Below are 12,936 nucleotides of genomic sequence, written 5' to 3'. Positions count from 1 at the left end.
CCTCCGTGCAGCGCTTCACCTCCCCACCCACCCACCCCCCTCAAAGTAATTTTTATGTAACTTATGTATTTATTGATTGATTGATTTTAAATGTAACTGATATTGCTGTATTGTTTATGACGCTTGTTGTCCACCGCCCAGAGCCCTTAGGGGATGGGGCGGTCTACAAATATAATAAATAAATAAATATAAATAAATAAATAAAGAGGGATTCAAAAACAACCGCACCCAGGCCAGAAAAGCGCCTGCTGTCTGGAATAAGCTGAGCTCAAGCCCAGAGCCGGCTTTGCACAACCCTTGCTCTGGCGCACAGGACGAAAGCAGACCTTCTCCCCCAGTGGCTCCTGAAGCGGAAGCCAACACTAGCTGCCTCCCCCCTCCACTGACCCCCGAGAATCAGACCAACAGGAGGCACAGGACTCCCTGACGGATTCTGCGTGAACAGTTTCCGCTTAGAGCCTACAGCGGCTTCCCTTCTTGGGTCATGCAGGACCAGCAAGCCGTTCATTTCGTGTCCAGTTGTTTTACTTATCCCTCACCTTCTTCCCCATTAGAAGCCCAAAGTAACTTGCATCATTCTCCCAGGTTGTATCTTGACAAGAACCCTGCAGCCCCCACCTGAGAGCGTGAAACTAACTCAAGGGGATCTAGTGAGCGTCCCAGCCAGAGTGCAGATCTGAGCTCGGGACTCCCAGGCCTCCAGCCAGCACTCCAGCCACTGCGGCACGCGGGGCCCCTGCTAGTCAAACACGCAGCCTATTTCCGTATCGGTATGTGATCGATGCAACATCACCACTGAAGCAGCAGTGAGGAAAAGGCACCGCACCTCCACAGCCAGCACGCTTGAAATCCAGCCCCGCCGTCTGCCGACTGCTCACCCCCACTGGCCTCGGAGTTGCCAGGTCAAAACATCACAGTGTCAGAAGAACCGCAGCTGGCAGACACTCTAGGCGGAGCCACCTCTTCTGCTCTGGGTGGGCTCTGCACCTGGGCCCCCTCCACGACCCCGTGTCACCCCCCAGCTTCCTCATGGCGTACGGGAGAACCAGGCTCAATTTGCCTCCATGTGAGTGGAAGAAGCTACTCTGGTGAACCAGGTTTGACTCCCCACTCCTCCACACGAAGCCTGCTGAGTGACGCTGGGACAGTCCCAGTTCACTGAACACTCTCTCAGCCCCACCTGCCTGTCAAGGTGCCTGTTCTGGGGAGAGAAAGGGAAGGAGCTTGTAAGCTACTCTGAGACTCCTTATGGGAGAGAAAGGTGGGGCATAAACCCAAACTCCTCGTCTTCGTTTTCTCCGGCCCCTAAATTGTAGCCCCCCCCTCCACCTGTTGAGTTCTTTTAGCTCCCCTGCTCCTCCCCAGCTTTCCCAGCCCTCTCTGCCACCAACACAACAGGAGGAGCCCCTTCTAGCACCTGGGCCTGCCAGCTCCCTCCTGCACGGCAGCCTTCTGCTCAGCTCCTCACCCCGTTCAAACCCCGCCCAAATCCTCCTTCCCCTGTCAAGTACTCTGAGCATCCCCAGTGACTTAAGCCTGCATTCCCTGCACGCCTCGCACACAAGCGGGGTCAGGTGCAGCTGCAGGCCTCACCCACACTCGATGCCCGGGGGCGCTGGGCTCTCACCTGCCTCCTCTTCACTGCTGACTGCTGACTTCTGGGGGCTGGAGAGTTTGTCGCTGGGATTTGCCATCGTGAGGAGAAACGCGTAGCCCAGGAAGAGGGTCTTGCTGTGGGGCAACGGCCCCCATCGCTGATCAAAGGCCAGGAGGTCTCCAGAGTCTTTACTGCTAGGCAGGTCCGTCCCCTCCCCTGTGAAGAAAGGGCCCCATAACTGCAGCCGTGCCGTGCTGGGGAGGAAGGGGGCACGCCTCCTCACCCCCTCGGGAAGGCAGCCCAGAACTCGCAGGGACACAGCACTGCCTCGGGCAGCAGAGGGCGGCGCGCCCAGAAACTCACCTGATCTGGTGGCAGCTGATCGCCGCCCTCGCTTAGCTGGGGACCCCTCCTCTTCAGAGGCCATCAGCTTCCTCTTGCTCGACAGCACCCTGGGAGCGGCAGCCTGCGGACTCTCGGGGGCCTTGCGCGCAGCGGTCGGGCTGCCTGAGGCGCTGCCGGGCCCCGGGTTGTTGCGTCGCCTCCGTTTCCCCTCCACCAGATTATCTAGGTCACAAGGTCAGAAGGGTCAACAGCCTCTGCCCAGAGTCACAGGAGCAACCTGCCCTGCAAGGGGGGGGGTGCAGAATCCCAGGCCCACCCCCAATAAACCTGTGCATCTCTTCCTAGCTGCTCTTGTCTGGCCAGGGACTCGCAAAAGCAGGGCTGGCAGCGAAGGCCCTCCTCCAGAGACTCCCTGCTGGGCAAGGCAATCACCCGAGACGGACACTCCTCCGGACCAGCCAGAGCAGCCCACATCTGGGGCCAGAAGGGCCCGTGCACCTTACCTAGGCTGATGTCAGCTGCCTTGTTCAGGGGGGTGCTGGGCTCATAGGGGCCAAGTCCAAACTGCTCCCGAAGCCTGTTCCCTTGCTCCAAGGACAGAATGACGGCTGTCCGCTTATACCACTTCCTCTGGCCATCTTTCTCCACACAGTAGAGGAGCTGTCCGGCTTCCTTGCGGTGTCCCTTCACGACTCCTGCAGCAAAGGCAACAGAACCACCTCTGACTGGAGCCCCTCCCACCTCTCTCTCTCCAGCGCCCCCTTTCAACCCCCCCCCCAAACCACCACCCCCACCACCGACACCCAGGGCACCACTGTCCTCCCCTCAAGCTCAGTTACCTGCACTGAAGTACTCGTCCTCCGAGAGGGCGGTCACCTCCGTCTCCAGCGGCAGCGGGTCACACAACAGGATGTCTCTGCCCGGAACGTCACACTCATAGCCGTCGTCAAAGAGCAGCTTGTATTTGGCTCCTCCCACGTCCTGTGTGATGGTCCCGGAGTAGAAGTAGCCATTTGAAGACCACTTGGCCACCACCCGGAGGCCCACGAAGCTGTTCCCAGGGGAGAGCCCAGCAGCATCGGAGGCGGCCAGCTCCTCCTGCAAGGGGATCTCAGGGGAATTGCTGCGGCGCAGAGGGGCATCAGCCAGCTCCTCCCCCTGCATGGGGCAGCCCGGGATGGGAGAGCCGGGCTTCTCTTTCAGCGAGGCTGCTAGTGCAAGATCCGGCAGACCACCCCTGTGGAACCAAGGAGAACAGCGTTGCTCAACGGCCCCCGCAAGAGAAGGCTGGCCCCCAGCACCTCCACCCGTCCGCTTCCACGGTCACCACCTGATAACAGACCTCGCTCGAGCTGATCGCGAGGTGAGCCGGCCACGTCTTCCTCGCCCGCGGGGTGTGACAGGCGCCACTCTCCCAACCTGCTGATAGCCGAGGCCCTGCGCCGCCTCCCCTGCTGTCCCGTCGTCAGGCTGGCCGCCCCGTTTCTTAGGGCTAGGAAAAGAAAACCAGCTGACAGGAGCTTGCCAGAACTATTGCTCTTCTTCCCTCAGACTCACGCAGGCTCTCAAGTCCACGTCACTCTAGACCTGAGCCCAAGGACTGCGAAGAGTGAGCAATAAAGACAGAGGGCTTTTGGGAAATCATCCCTGCAGACGCCATATGGGCCACCAGGTGATGGCTGGACTACATGGCCAGAAACTGACTTGGATTAATGTTGTCTTTGAGATCAGAAAGCCTGCCCTTGAGGAGCCACACTTCGGCTTTGCCTCTGGTGGGTCTTGTGGGTCACAGCAGAGGCTCTGGTTAGGCTGATTAATTTTACAGAGTGGTTCGCAGCCATTCATTTGATTCTGTGCCCTTCAAAGTGTGCACAGTCTGTGCACAGTCTGTGCACAATGTTCTCACTGGGTTTTTTAAGTCTGCCATTTAGCTGACCCCTGTAGAACATGTTCAGCTTATGAAAAGCAAGACACATTTTTAAACGCAATGGGTGGAGTGGAGGTTTTTAAAGAGAGGCTGGATGGCCATCAGTCAGGAGTGCTTTGATTGTGTGTTCCTGCATTGCAGGGGGTTGGACTTGCAACTCTATGATTCTAAACAAAACAAAAATATTAAAAAGTCCAAGTAACCATTTCTGAAATTAATATGGTTGAATTGCATACACTTCTTGTGTTAGTTAAATAATTCAGTTTCACCTGACTTTCATACCAAGAGATAATCAACACGTGCCAAATCATTTTTCCCGCAAGTTAAGTAGGAATGACAAAACCCAGCCAAACCCAGGGCCTTGCCACGCAGAAGCCCCACACGCACCTCAGCTTCTTGGCCCCCGGCCGGATCAAGCCTCCGGATCCCGCCCCTCCGCATGCTCCCACGTGGAGAAGCCCTGCTCCGTGCCCAGAGTTTGCAGCACTCGGTATGACTGGAAAGCCACTGCTTCCTCCACTGGACGAGCGTTGCAGGCCTGAGGCCTTGGATGAGAAGGAGCTGATGTCTCCAAGGTCTCCAGAAGTAAGTGAAGAGCCCCCTGTTCGCGAGGGAGAGGCATCCACTTCGCACTCCTGGCACTCCACCGTGGGCTCTTCACTCTCCTGGAAGGAAAGAAGGGTTGGATCCCAGGAAGAGGTGGGCCCGGACACCAGGCAGACAAGCCCGCGGGGCAAGAAGCACGCCTCCACCCAGGGGGAACTACTTGGGGGGCTCAATGGAAATGTGGGACAGAAAGCACCCACTGCACTGTTGGCCGGTCAAGTGACTGGGCAGTATCGTTTGAAAGGGCATTTTTCCTACATGTGCTACTAGAGTGGGAGTTGCCATTCACGCCCCTTTTCTCAAGCTGTTCTTTTAAAAAAAATTAACACATACACAAAGCTTTGGCAAATCACCTCAATTTCATTTGAAAAGGTTGGTCCCCGAATAGGGGCCACAATATGTACACTTTCTCTCTTTGTTTGATTTATGTAAAATTTTTAACTGATACATAGTACATATTTTCTTTTTTGTATTGTGTAACTCAATACACTATTTTTAAAAAATGAAAAGGTTGGTCCTGCAGTGGCTTATAACATTCTTTCTTCATTTTGTCCTCACAAAAACAGCCCTGTGAGGTAGGGAGAGCAGCTGACCCAAGGTCACCCAGGAAACTTCCGTGGCCAAGTGGGAATTTGAACTGGAGCCTCCCAGGCCCTAATCCAGTGCTCTCACCTGTCTACATAACATGCAGGGTGTTTTGTATGTTATATTTATATTCCCCGTTTAACTGTGAAGCCCTTGAAATGGCTCACTACATTGTTGAAACAAAAATGGGAGAGAGATAATTTTTTAGAAGATAAAATAGAAAGATAAAATTATGGACAGTATAAAGAAGATAAAGATAGAAAAATATGTGGAATTAGAAAGAAAGGTTTTACTTAAATGGTATAGAACCCCAATACAAGTAGCCTATATGATTAAAGGATTAAGCCCAAAATGTTGGCATTGTGGAGAAAAAGGAGCATATTATACACATATGTGGATAGAATGCAAAGTGGTGAAAAAGTTTTGGGAGAATATTTTGAAATACGTAGAACAGTTAGTAAAAGTAAAAATTGATGTAAATAATGATTTACTAATTGTGGGGATAATAGATGATATAAGAATGAACAGAAGTTTGGAACCAATGTATAAAATAATGAGCAGAGCAGCACACATGGCGAGTGTTTCAAGATTGGGCTGGAAAAGACATGTTAAAAAAATGGACAGTTTCAAAATCCTGCCGTTTGGAAATTATATCTGGGAACAAATACAGTTAGAGATCTTTGAGAGACATGACAAAAAACGACATTATGGCGTACAAGAAAAAATAGAAGATATTATGAAACTATGGACATTGTATGAGAAATGGATGGAAGAAGCCGGATTTAACGAAGAACCATGGAATAAGAGAATAAGAAGACTGAACCTCCTACTGCTTGCATGAAACAACCAATTGAAGAGGGGGGGAGGGGGGAGAAAAAGGAAAAAATGTATAGATAGAACAAAGTTATTAAATGTAACAAATGTACAAATATTCTATACAATAAAAATTATATATATAAAAAAAGAAATCCCTCCCTCCCTGTGGGCAGGCCTTCTAGAAAGCACATGAAGGAAAACAATATAACTTATTCATAAATGACCTGGAAGTAGGGGTGGGTAGCGTGGTGGCCAAGTTTGCAGATGATACTAAATTATGTAGGATGGTAAGAACCACAAAGGATTGCGAAGAGCTCCAAGCGGACCTTGATAAATTAGGTGAGTGGGCTAAGAAATGGCAAATGCAGTTCAATGTAGCTAAATGTAAAGTGATGCACATAGGGGCAAAAAATCCAAACTTCACATACACGCTACAGGGGTCAGTGCTATCAGTCACAGACCAGGAAGAGAGAGAGAAGGGATTTAGGCGTCTTTAGTTAATAGATTCCATGGGAAGGTCAACTCTCAATGCATGGCAGCTGTGAAAAAAGGCAAACTCTATGCTGGGGATAATTAGGAAAGGAGTTGATAATAAAACTGCAAGGATTGTCATGCCCTTATATAAAGCCGTGGTGCGACTGCACTTGGAGTACTGTGTTCAGTTCTGGTCGCCACATCTCAAAAAGGATATCGAAGAGATAGAAAAAGTGCAGAGAAGAGCAAACTAGCGAGGATGATTGAAGGATTGGAGCACCTTCCTTATGAAGAGAGGAAGCTGCAGCATCTAGGACTCCTTTTTAGTTTGGAGAGGAGGCGTCTGAAAGAGGGGATATGATTGGAAGTCTATGGAAGATTATGCATGGGGTAGAAAATGTTGTTGACAGAGAGAATTTTTTCTCTCTTTCTCACAATACTTCAGAAACAGAGGGGCATTCATTGAAAATGCTGGGGAAGAATTAGGACTAATAAAGGAAACACTTCTTCCGCGCAACATGTGATTGGTGTTTGGAATATGCTGCCACAGGAGGTGGTGATGGCCACTAACCTGGATAGCTTTAAAAGGGGCTTGGACAGATTTATGGATGCGAGGAAGAGAGTCTATCTATGGCAGGGGTAGGGAACCTGCGGCTCTCTAGCAGATAGTTCAGGAACTACAATTCCCATCAGCCCCTACCAGCGTGGGCCAATTGGCCATGCTGACAGAGGCTGATGGGAATTGTAGACCCTGAGCTCTGAGAGCCACTGAGGTTCCTACCCTGATCTATCTCACTCAATCTTGATCCTCCTTGATCTCAGATTGCAAATACCTTAACAGACCAGGTGCTCAGGAGCAGCAGCAGCAGCAGAAGGCCATTGCTTTCACATCCTGCATGTGAGCTCCCAAAGGCACCTGGTGGGCCACTGCGAGTAGCAGAATGCTGGACTGGATGGACTCTGGTCTGATCCAGCAGGCTAGTTCTTATGTTCTTAATGGGAAATTCTGCCGCTGCTCCAGTTACCAGTGGGGGTGGGGAGAGACCTGCCTCGGGCATCGTACCTCAGTCACTCTGCGTTCCACTTCCACTCCGTCCTTGTAGTAAACGTCCGTGATCACGCGTGTGATGACCGTGTGCACCTCCCGGATTGTTCGGATGTGGCGCCGCAAGACTTTTCCGGAAGGCAAGGGGGGCAAACCCAACTCTTCACTCTGATAAGAAAAAAAGAAGCCAGGCCGCTCAGAAACTCCTCCTCCTTCCAGCAGGAACACCCTCCCCGCCCCTCCGGGATCCATGACTTCTGGGTGGAGGAGGAGAAGGTGCAACCAGGGGCGGCAGCGGCAGCCGCTGCTGCTGCCGATGGGGACTTTGGTCATTTTGCCCAGCCAGACCAGCCAATGTTTGTGGGGGGAGCAGGGGCTGGTTAATTGACAGGAACAAGTTGGAGAACTGCCAATGGAACGAAAGCCGGACCAATGGTGGTGCTGGTACTTGTAGCAGATGGTGTTGACTTGCGCTCTCCGTCCTGGAAGAGCAGGAGAAGCCACTGCAGGGCCCTGTACGTCTAGCCCAGGTGACAACTTCTGTGGTTGTGATCGTGAAGTCGTATTTATGCTCCAGGGCTGTAAGACCCACCAAGATTTCAGAGAAGGGCGTCTTCATAGCTGCTCACAGTTCAGCAGTCCTGTCAGGCTAGGAGAAATATCCTGGCCAGATCTGCAACCTAAAGAACTGAACTGGAGAAGCACATGGCCTGCAAGGCCACCAGGGTGACTTCCGCTTAAGTGGATGCGATCCGCCGGGCACAAGAATCCAAACTTCATGCCTGCGCCGCAGGGAGACCCAGTGCTCTCAGTCACAGGCCCAGGAAAGGATTTGAAGTGCCTTAGTTGATAGTTCCATGGGAATGTCAACTCAATGCATGGCAGCTGTGAAAAGGCAAACTCTATGCTGGGGATCATTAGGAAAGGAGTTGATCATAAAACTGCAAGGATTGTCATGCCCTTATATACAAAAGCGGTGGTCGCCATTAGACACCGCGTCCTAACTTTTTTTTTTAGAGTCATGTGTTCGAAAGTTCTGAGGTACAGCCACATCTCCAAAAAAGGGATATGGAAGAGAGATAGAAAAAAGAAAGTGCAGAAGAAGGCTAGCAGGGATGATTGAGGGACTGGAGCACCTTCCTTATGAGGGAGAGGCTGCATGCGTTTGGAGACTCTTTAGTTTGGAGGAGTGAGGCGTCTGAGGGGCGATAGGATTGCACTCTATTAAAATTACGCATGGGGTAGAAAATGTGGACAGAGAGAAAATTTTTCTCTCTTTTCTCCCTGGCATCTACTAGAAGCAGGGGGGCAATCCATTGCAACATTTTAGAAATGCTGGGGGGGGGGGGGGCAGAATTAGGACTAATAAAAGAGAAAGCGTTTCTTCCATAACACGTGGATTGGTGTTTGGATATTATGCTGCCACAGGAGGGTGGTGTGATGGCCCACTAACCTGGATAGTCTTTTAAAAGGGGGCTTGGACAGATTTATGGAGGAGAAGTCGATTTATGGCTACCAATCTTGATCCTCTTTGATCTGAGATTGCAAATGCTTTAACAGTCCAGGTGCTCGGGAGCACCAGCAGCAGCAGAAGGCCATTGCTTTCACCTCTTGCATGTATGTGAGCTCCCAAAAGGCACCTGGTGGAGCCACCGCGAAAGTAACACAGAGAGCTGGACTAGATGGACACTGGTCTGATCCAGCAAGGCTCTTTCTTATGTTCTTATCCTTGCTTGAATCTCATTTTCCCCTGGAGAAGCAAGGCACCGGGGGGGGGGGGGAGCAGACTCAGAGGCAGTTCAGGATTTGGGTATCTACCCCTTCCAGGGGAAACAGGCACAGGCAACCAGATCTAGAGCAGGGGAGAGGCAGAGACAGCCCACCTTGGAACAGTGGATCTCACCAACACGTACAGATGTGAGAAGAGGGCAGACAGGAGTCCACCCAGCACAGGTCTGCAATTGCTTCCTACCCCTGGCAGCTGGTCTCTGCTGTGATGGACCTGTTACCTCTCCTGACTAGCACATGCCCATTCAACAGGACAGAGGCCAAGGGGCGGCAGCACCCTCAGTGACAGACAGCTGATGCTGGATGACAACTGAGTGCTGAGTGCCCACTGCCCCTATGCCACTCCACTCTCCCCACCAAGCCAGGTTGGTATCCATGGTCAGGAGGTGGCAGGATAGCAGACCAAGGGTAAGCATGCTTGGACAGTGCAGTCACCACTCTCTAGAAGCAGAGTCCACCCGGTCATGCAGTTACGGCCTCTGTGTCCACATCACTGTGGGCACAGGATGAGGCCAGCCAATACCAGACGGCCCCCATGGCATGCAGCTGCCTGGTTGAAAATATAACTACCAATCACTGATCAAATATTCTCAGATGCCAAACAGAACGCACAAGTCCCTGAACAGGCTGTGAACAACGAGAAACCTCGAGATACGGCCTGTAGGACCCAGCTGGTCCAACATGGATGGAACCCACTCGTGGCTGAAGAGTTCCACCATCTGGAAGGGAGTTTCCAAACTCGGGCCTGCTCCCCTGCATGTTTATTTGGAAGGCTGGCCTCTGGTCACTTGGAGAACAGACACGACGGCTGGAACCAGAGTCACCAGGTCGTTCTAAATCTTGTGTTTATGCTGAGCTACTGGCAGACCTTGCTCTGCAGGTACCCAAAAGGCTTGCCAACATTTTTGGCCCCAGTGGGCACCAGAAGGGGCTGAGGAAGGCAACCCAGTCCTCCTTTGAGGGAGAACCAGGTGGGGCTTTTAGATTTATGAGAAACGTAAGCGCCACAATTACGAATGACACAGTGACTTCATGTGGTAATCTCCTGAAAGATTAGATCTCAGAAAGACCCGACTGAAGTCCCTGACAGCAGGCTCCGAAAAGGAGGAATCTGCACTTCTCATTCACATCTAAAACTCATCCTCAGGCTTTCCTCACACTTTCAAGAGAGGGCGAGAGGCACCTGCAAACCAAATACGCCATGGAGGCAGAACCTCTCCGACCAGCAAATCCACACCTGGCTCCCAATTGTCCCATCTAACTGCTTCCAGCAGAGGTCAGAGGGGTTAGCTGCACCCTGGATCCTCTGCAGGTCTTGTGGTGACCGACCCCTTCAAGGCACAACTGTGAGAGATTTTTCTCACCTTGTCCTCTCCCAGGAGTTGCCCCAGCCAGGCAGAGCCCACAGACAACAAGGACGGGCAGCCCCGCATCTCACTCCCTCTCACCTGGTGGTCCAGGGGCGGCTCCTTTGCAGGACTGCTGGTGGGCTTCAACCCAGCCATGCTGGTTCCCGCTTCAGCTTGACTGCAAGGGGCGGTCTGTGTAGCTGCGGACACAAAGGCTGCTGGACGACAGAGGAATGTGGGGGCTGCAGCAGTCTGGACCCCCCTGCTGCTTTTGCCAACCAGAAGTGCTTCGTCTTCATCCCTCCCCCCTGCAGGGAGCGCAGAACTGGGGGTCTCCCAGGCTCTGCCTCCTTCCTTCTCTGGAGCTCCTGCAGCTGCCGCCTCCACGCCTTCCTCCGGCACGCAGCTCACTGGCCGCTTCACGCCTGGCTTCAAGTCCAGGGCCCGTCCACAACTCGAGGGCCTCAAAGTCTGTTGGCTTTGACATTTTCGGGGTTGCGTCTCCTCTTCCTGAGAACTTGGAAGATTGAACAGCTCACCCCTGGAAGCCAATCACAAGAACACAGGAGAACACCAGCGGATCAGACCAAGGCACCAGCATCGGATTTCCAGCACGAGAACGCCACAAGCTGGCTGGCTGGCTGGCTGGTTTCCAAGGCTTGACATTATCTTCAGATTTGGCCTCTATGTGCCAATCCCCTGGAAGCAATCACACACACACACACACACACACACACACACACACACACACACAAACCTCCTCTCCTGTCAGACCCAAACACTTCATGCCAGCGGCTGCTCCCGCTGCTCCTGCCCCTGGGACAGAGGAAGCAAGAAAATCTTTGGTCCCTTTGTGGGCAGCAACAGCAACAGCAGCAGCTCAGAGTTTCCCACTACACTGAACTGCCCCCGATAACTCCACATTTCTCACAAGACCCACCCCCAGGCCAGTCTGTCCAATGGGCAACACTGATAATCCGTTTTCCTGTTTTAGAAGCTTTTCTAATGTCTGAAATCAACTTTCCTTGTAAGCTGCGCAGCTGCACAGACACTATGCTGGTGCAACGGAGCTGGGATGGCCGCCAGCAGGGGGAGCTCCCAAAGGCAGCTCACTTCTGTGCACAGATAGGAACTACCATACAGTTCCCTTCCGTGTTTAGAACGACAGCTGTCTGAAATTCAAAAGGGTATCCCTCACGTTTCAGCAAACTCACACTTGCATTCAACAGAATAACAGAAACCCTCCCAGTGGATTACCCCCCCCCCATTTTTCCCTGAAACCAAATATCCCAACACAAAGTTCATTTCACCTTGCAAAAGGATGCTGTTAATAAACTCTTTTGACCTTTTTACTAATTTCCTTTCAATCTTGTTTGACTTGATGATGATTTCTTATTATATTACCAGCTCGGGATTACAGATGTTGGGGTTCTCTAGTCTTCCCGTCACACACAAGTGATTAGAGCAGGGGTCTGCAACCTGCAGCTCTCCAGATGTTGGCCATGGTGGCAGGGGCTGATGGGAATTGTAGTCCATGAACATCTGGAGACCCACAGGTTGCAAACCCCTGGATTAGAGTATTCCAAGTGCCCTCTACCTACTTTACGCAAAAGCACTCCATCACAGCTGCCAAAATAAGAGTCTTAAAGACCGATAGAGCCAGCCCTCAAACTGACCTCAACCGTTGGGGACGGTACCACACACTCCCACACATGTGCTCAAGTTTTCTGAAAGTCACCAAACGTTGCACAAGAAACTCCCAGCATGCCATTCAGCCACTCTAAACCGCCCCTCACAGAAAGGGGCCTTGCCGGAACAGCCTTGTGTGGAAGTGATCGTGGGACAACTTGCCCACGAAGCCAGCTGTCTGGAGGGGCAGGCTCCAAGGCAAGGCAGGCACCAGCTCAAAACAAACACACTCCATCTCCTCCAAGCCACACACAGCCCAACCCACAGCTGGAACAAGGGCCAGGAAAAGCCGGCCAAGTGGACGGTGCGCCCAGAAGGCAGGTTTCAGGGGACCAGCAAAGAACACTGGAAGGAACTTTAGAAGGATCCTCTGAAGCTGCCAGCCACAGATGCAGGTGAAACATCTGGAGAAAAGGCTACTAGAACACGGCCAGACAGCCCAGAAACCCCACAACACCCCGTTAGGAAGATTGTTCGACTTTACGGCACCACAAGACTCTTTCTTATGAAGACAAAACTAGATGCAAGGCGAAGGAGGTCTTCAGCGCACTTGCCTGATCCGTGAACAAGGTAATTCTGGCCCTTGAGCCTTGTCCTCTTGCTGAGCTTCACAGATCCGAGTAAACACAGAGGGTGTCTTCTGGAAACTATCAACAGACACAACAGAGCAACTTAGAAAGAAGAATTCCCACCAAGAAGACCTAATGCACACAAA

The 12,936-nt window shown here is 52.0% G+C and overlaps 1 protein-coding gene across 3 annotated transcripts in view; it reads right to left on the bottom strand.

The window, feature by feature from the left end:
- The window catches only part of TP53BP1 (tumor protein p53 binding protein 1), a 38,656-nt gene that overhangs the window by 9,760 nt on the left and 15,960 nt on the right, over positions 1-12,936 (bottom strand). For 2 of the 3 annotated variants that reach the window (XM_048481728.1, XM_048481729.1), the window contains exons 11-19: positions 12,776-12,868; positions 10,632-11,073; positions 7,414-7,563; positions 4,257-4,534; positions 3,273-3,434; positions 2,782-3,179; positions 2,446-2,637; positions 1,961-2,164; positions 1,628-1,813 (exon numbers count right to left, since the gene is read on the bottom strand). In XM_048481728.1, the coding sequence (XP_048337685.1) occupies positions 1,628-1,813; positions 1,961-2,164; positions 2,446-2,637; positions 2,782-3,179; positions 3,273-3,434; positions 4,257-4,534; positions 7,414-7,563; positions 10,632-11,073; positions 12,776-12,868 (2,105 nt within the window). The remainder of the gene's footprint in view (positions 1-1,627; positions 1,814-1,960; positions 2,165-2,445; positions 2,638-2,781; positions 3,180-3,272; positions 3,435-4,256; positions 4,535-7,413; positions 7,564-10,631; positions 11,074-12,775; positions 12,869-12,936) is intronic. The other variant, XM_048481730.1, reaches the window with a different exon arrangement.

The sequence above is a fragment of the Sphaerodactylus townsendi genome, linkage group LG17 (assembly GCF_021028975.2).
Source record: "Sphaerodactylus townsendi isolate TG3544 linkage group LG17, MPM_Stown_v2.3, whole genome shotgun sequence".
Taxonomy (NCBI): domain Eukaryota; kingdom Metazoa; phylum Chordata; class Lepidosauria; order Squamata; family Sphaerodactylidae; genus Sphaerodactylus; species Sphaerodactylus townsendi.
Note: the sequence above shows the minus strand (reverse complement) of the source record. Positions and strands in the feature narration are given on the sequence as shown.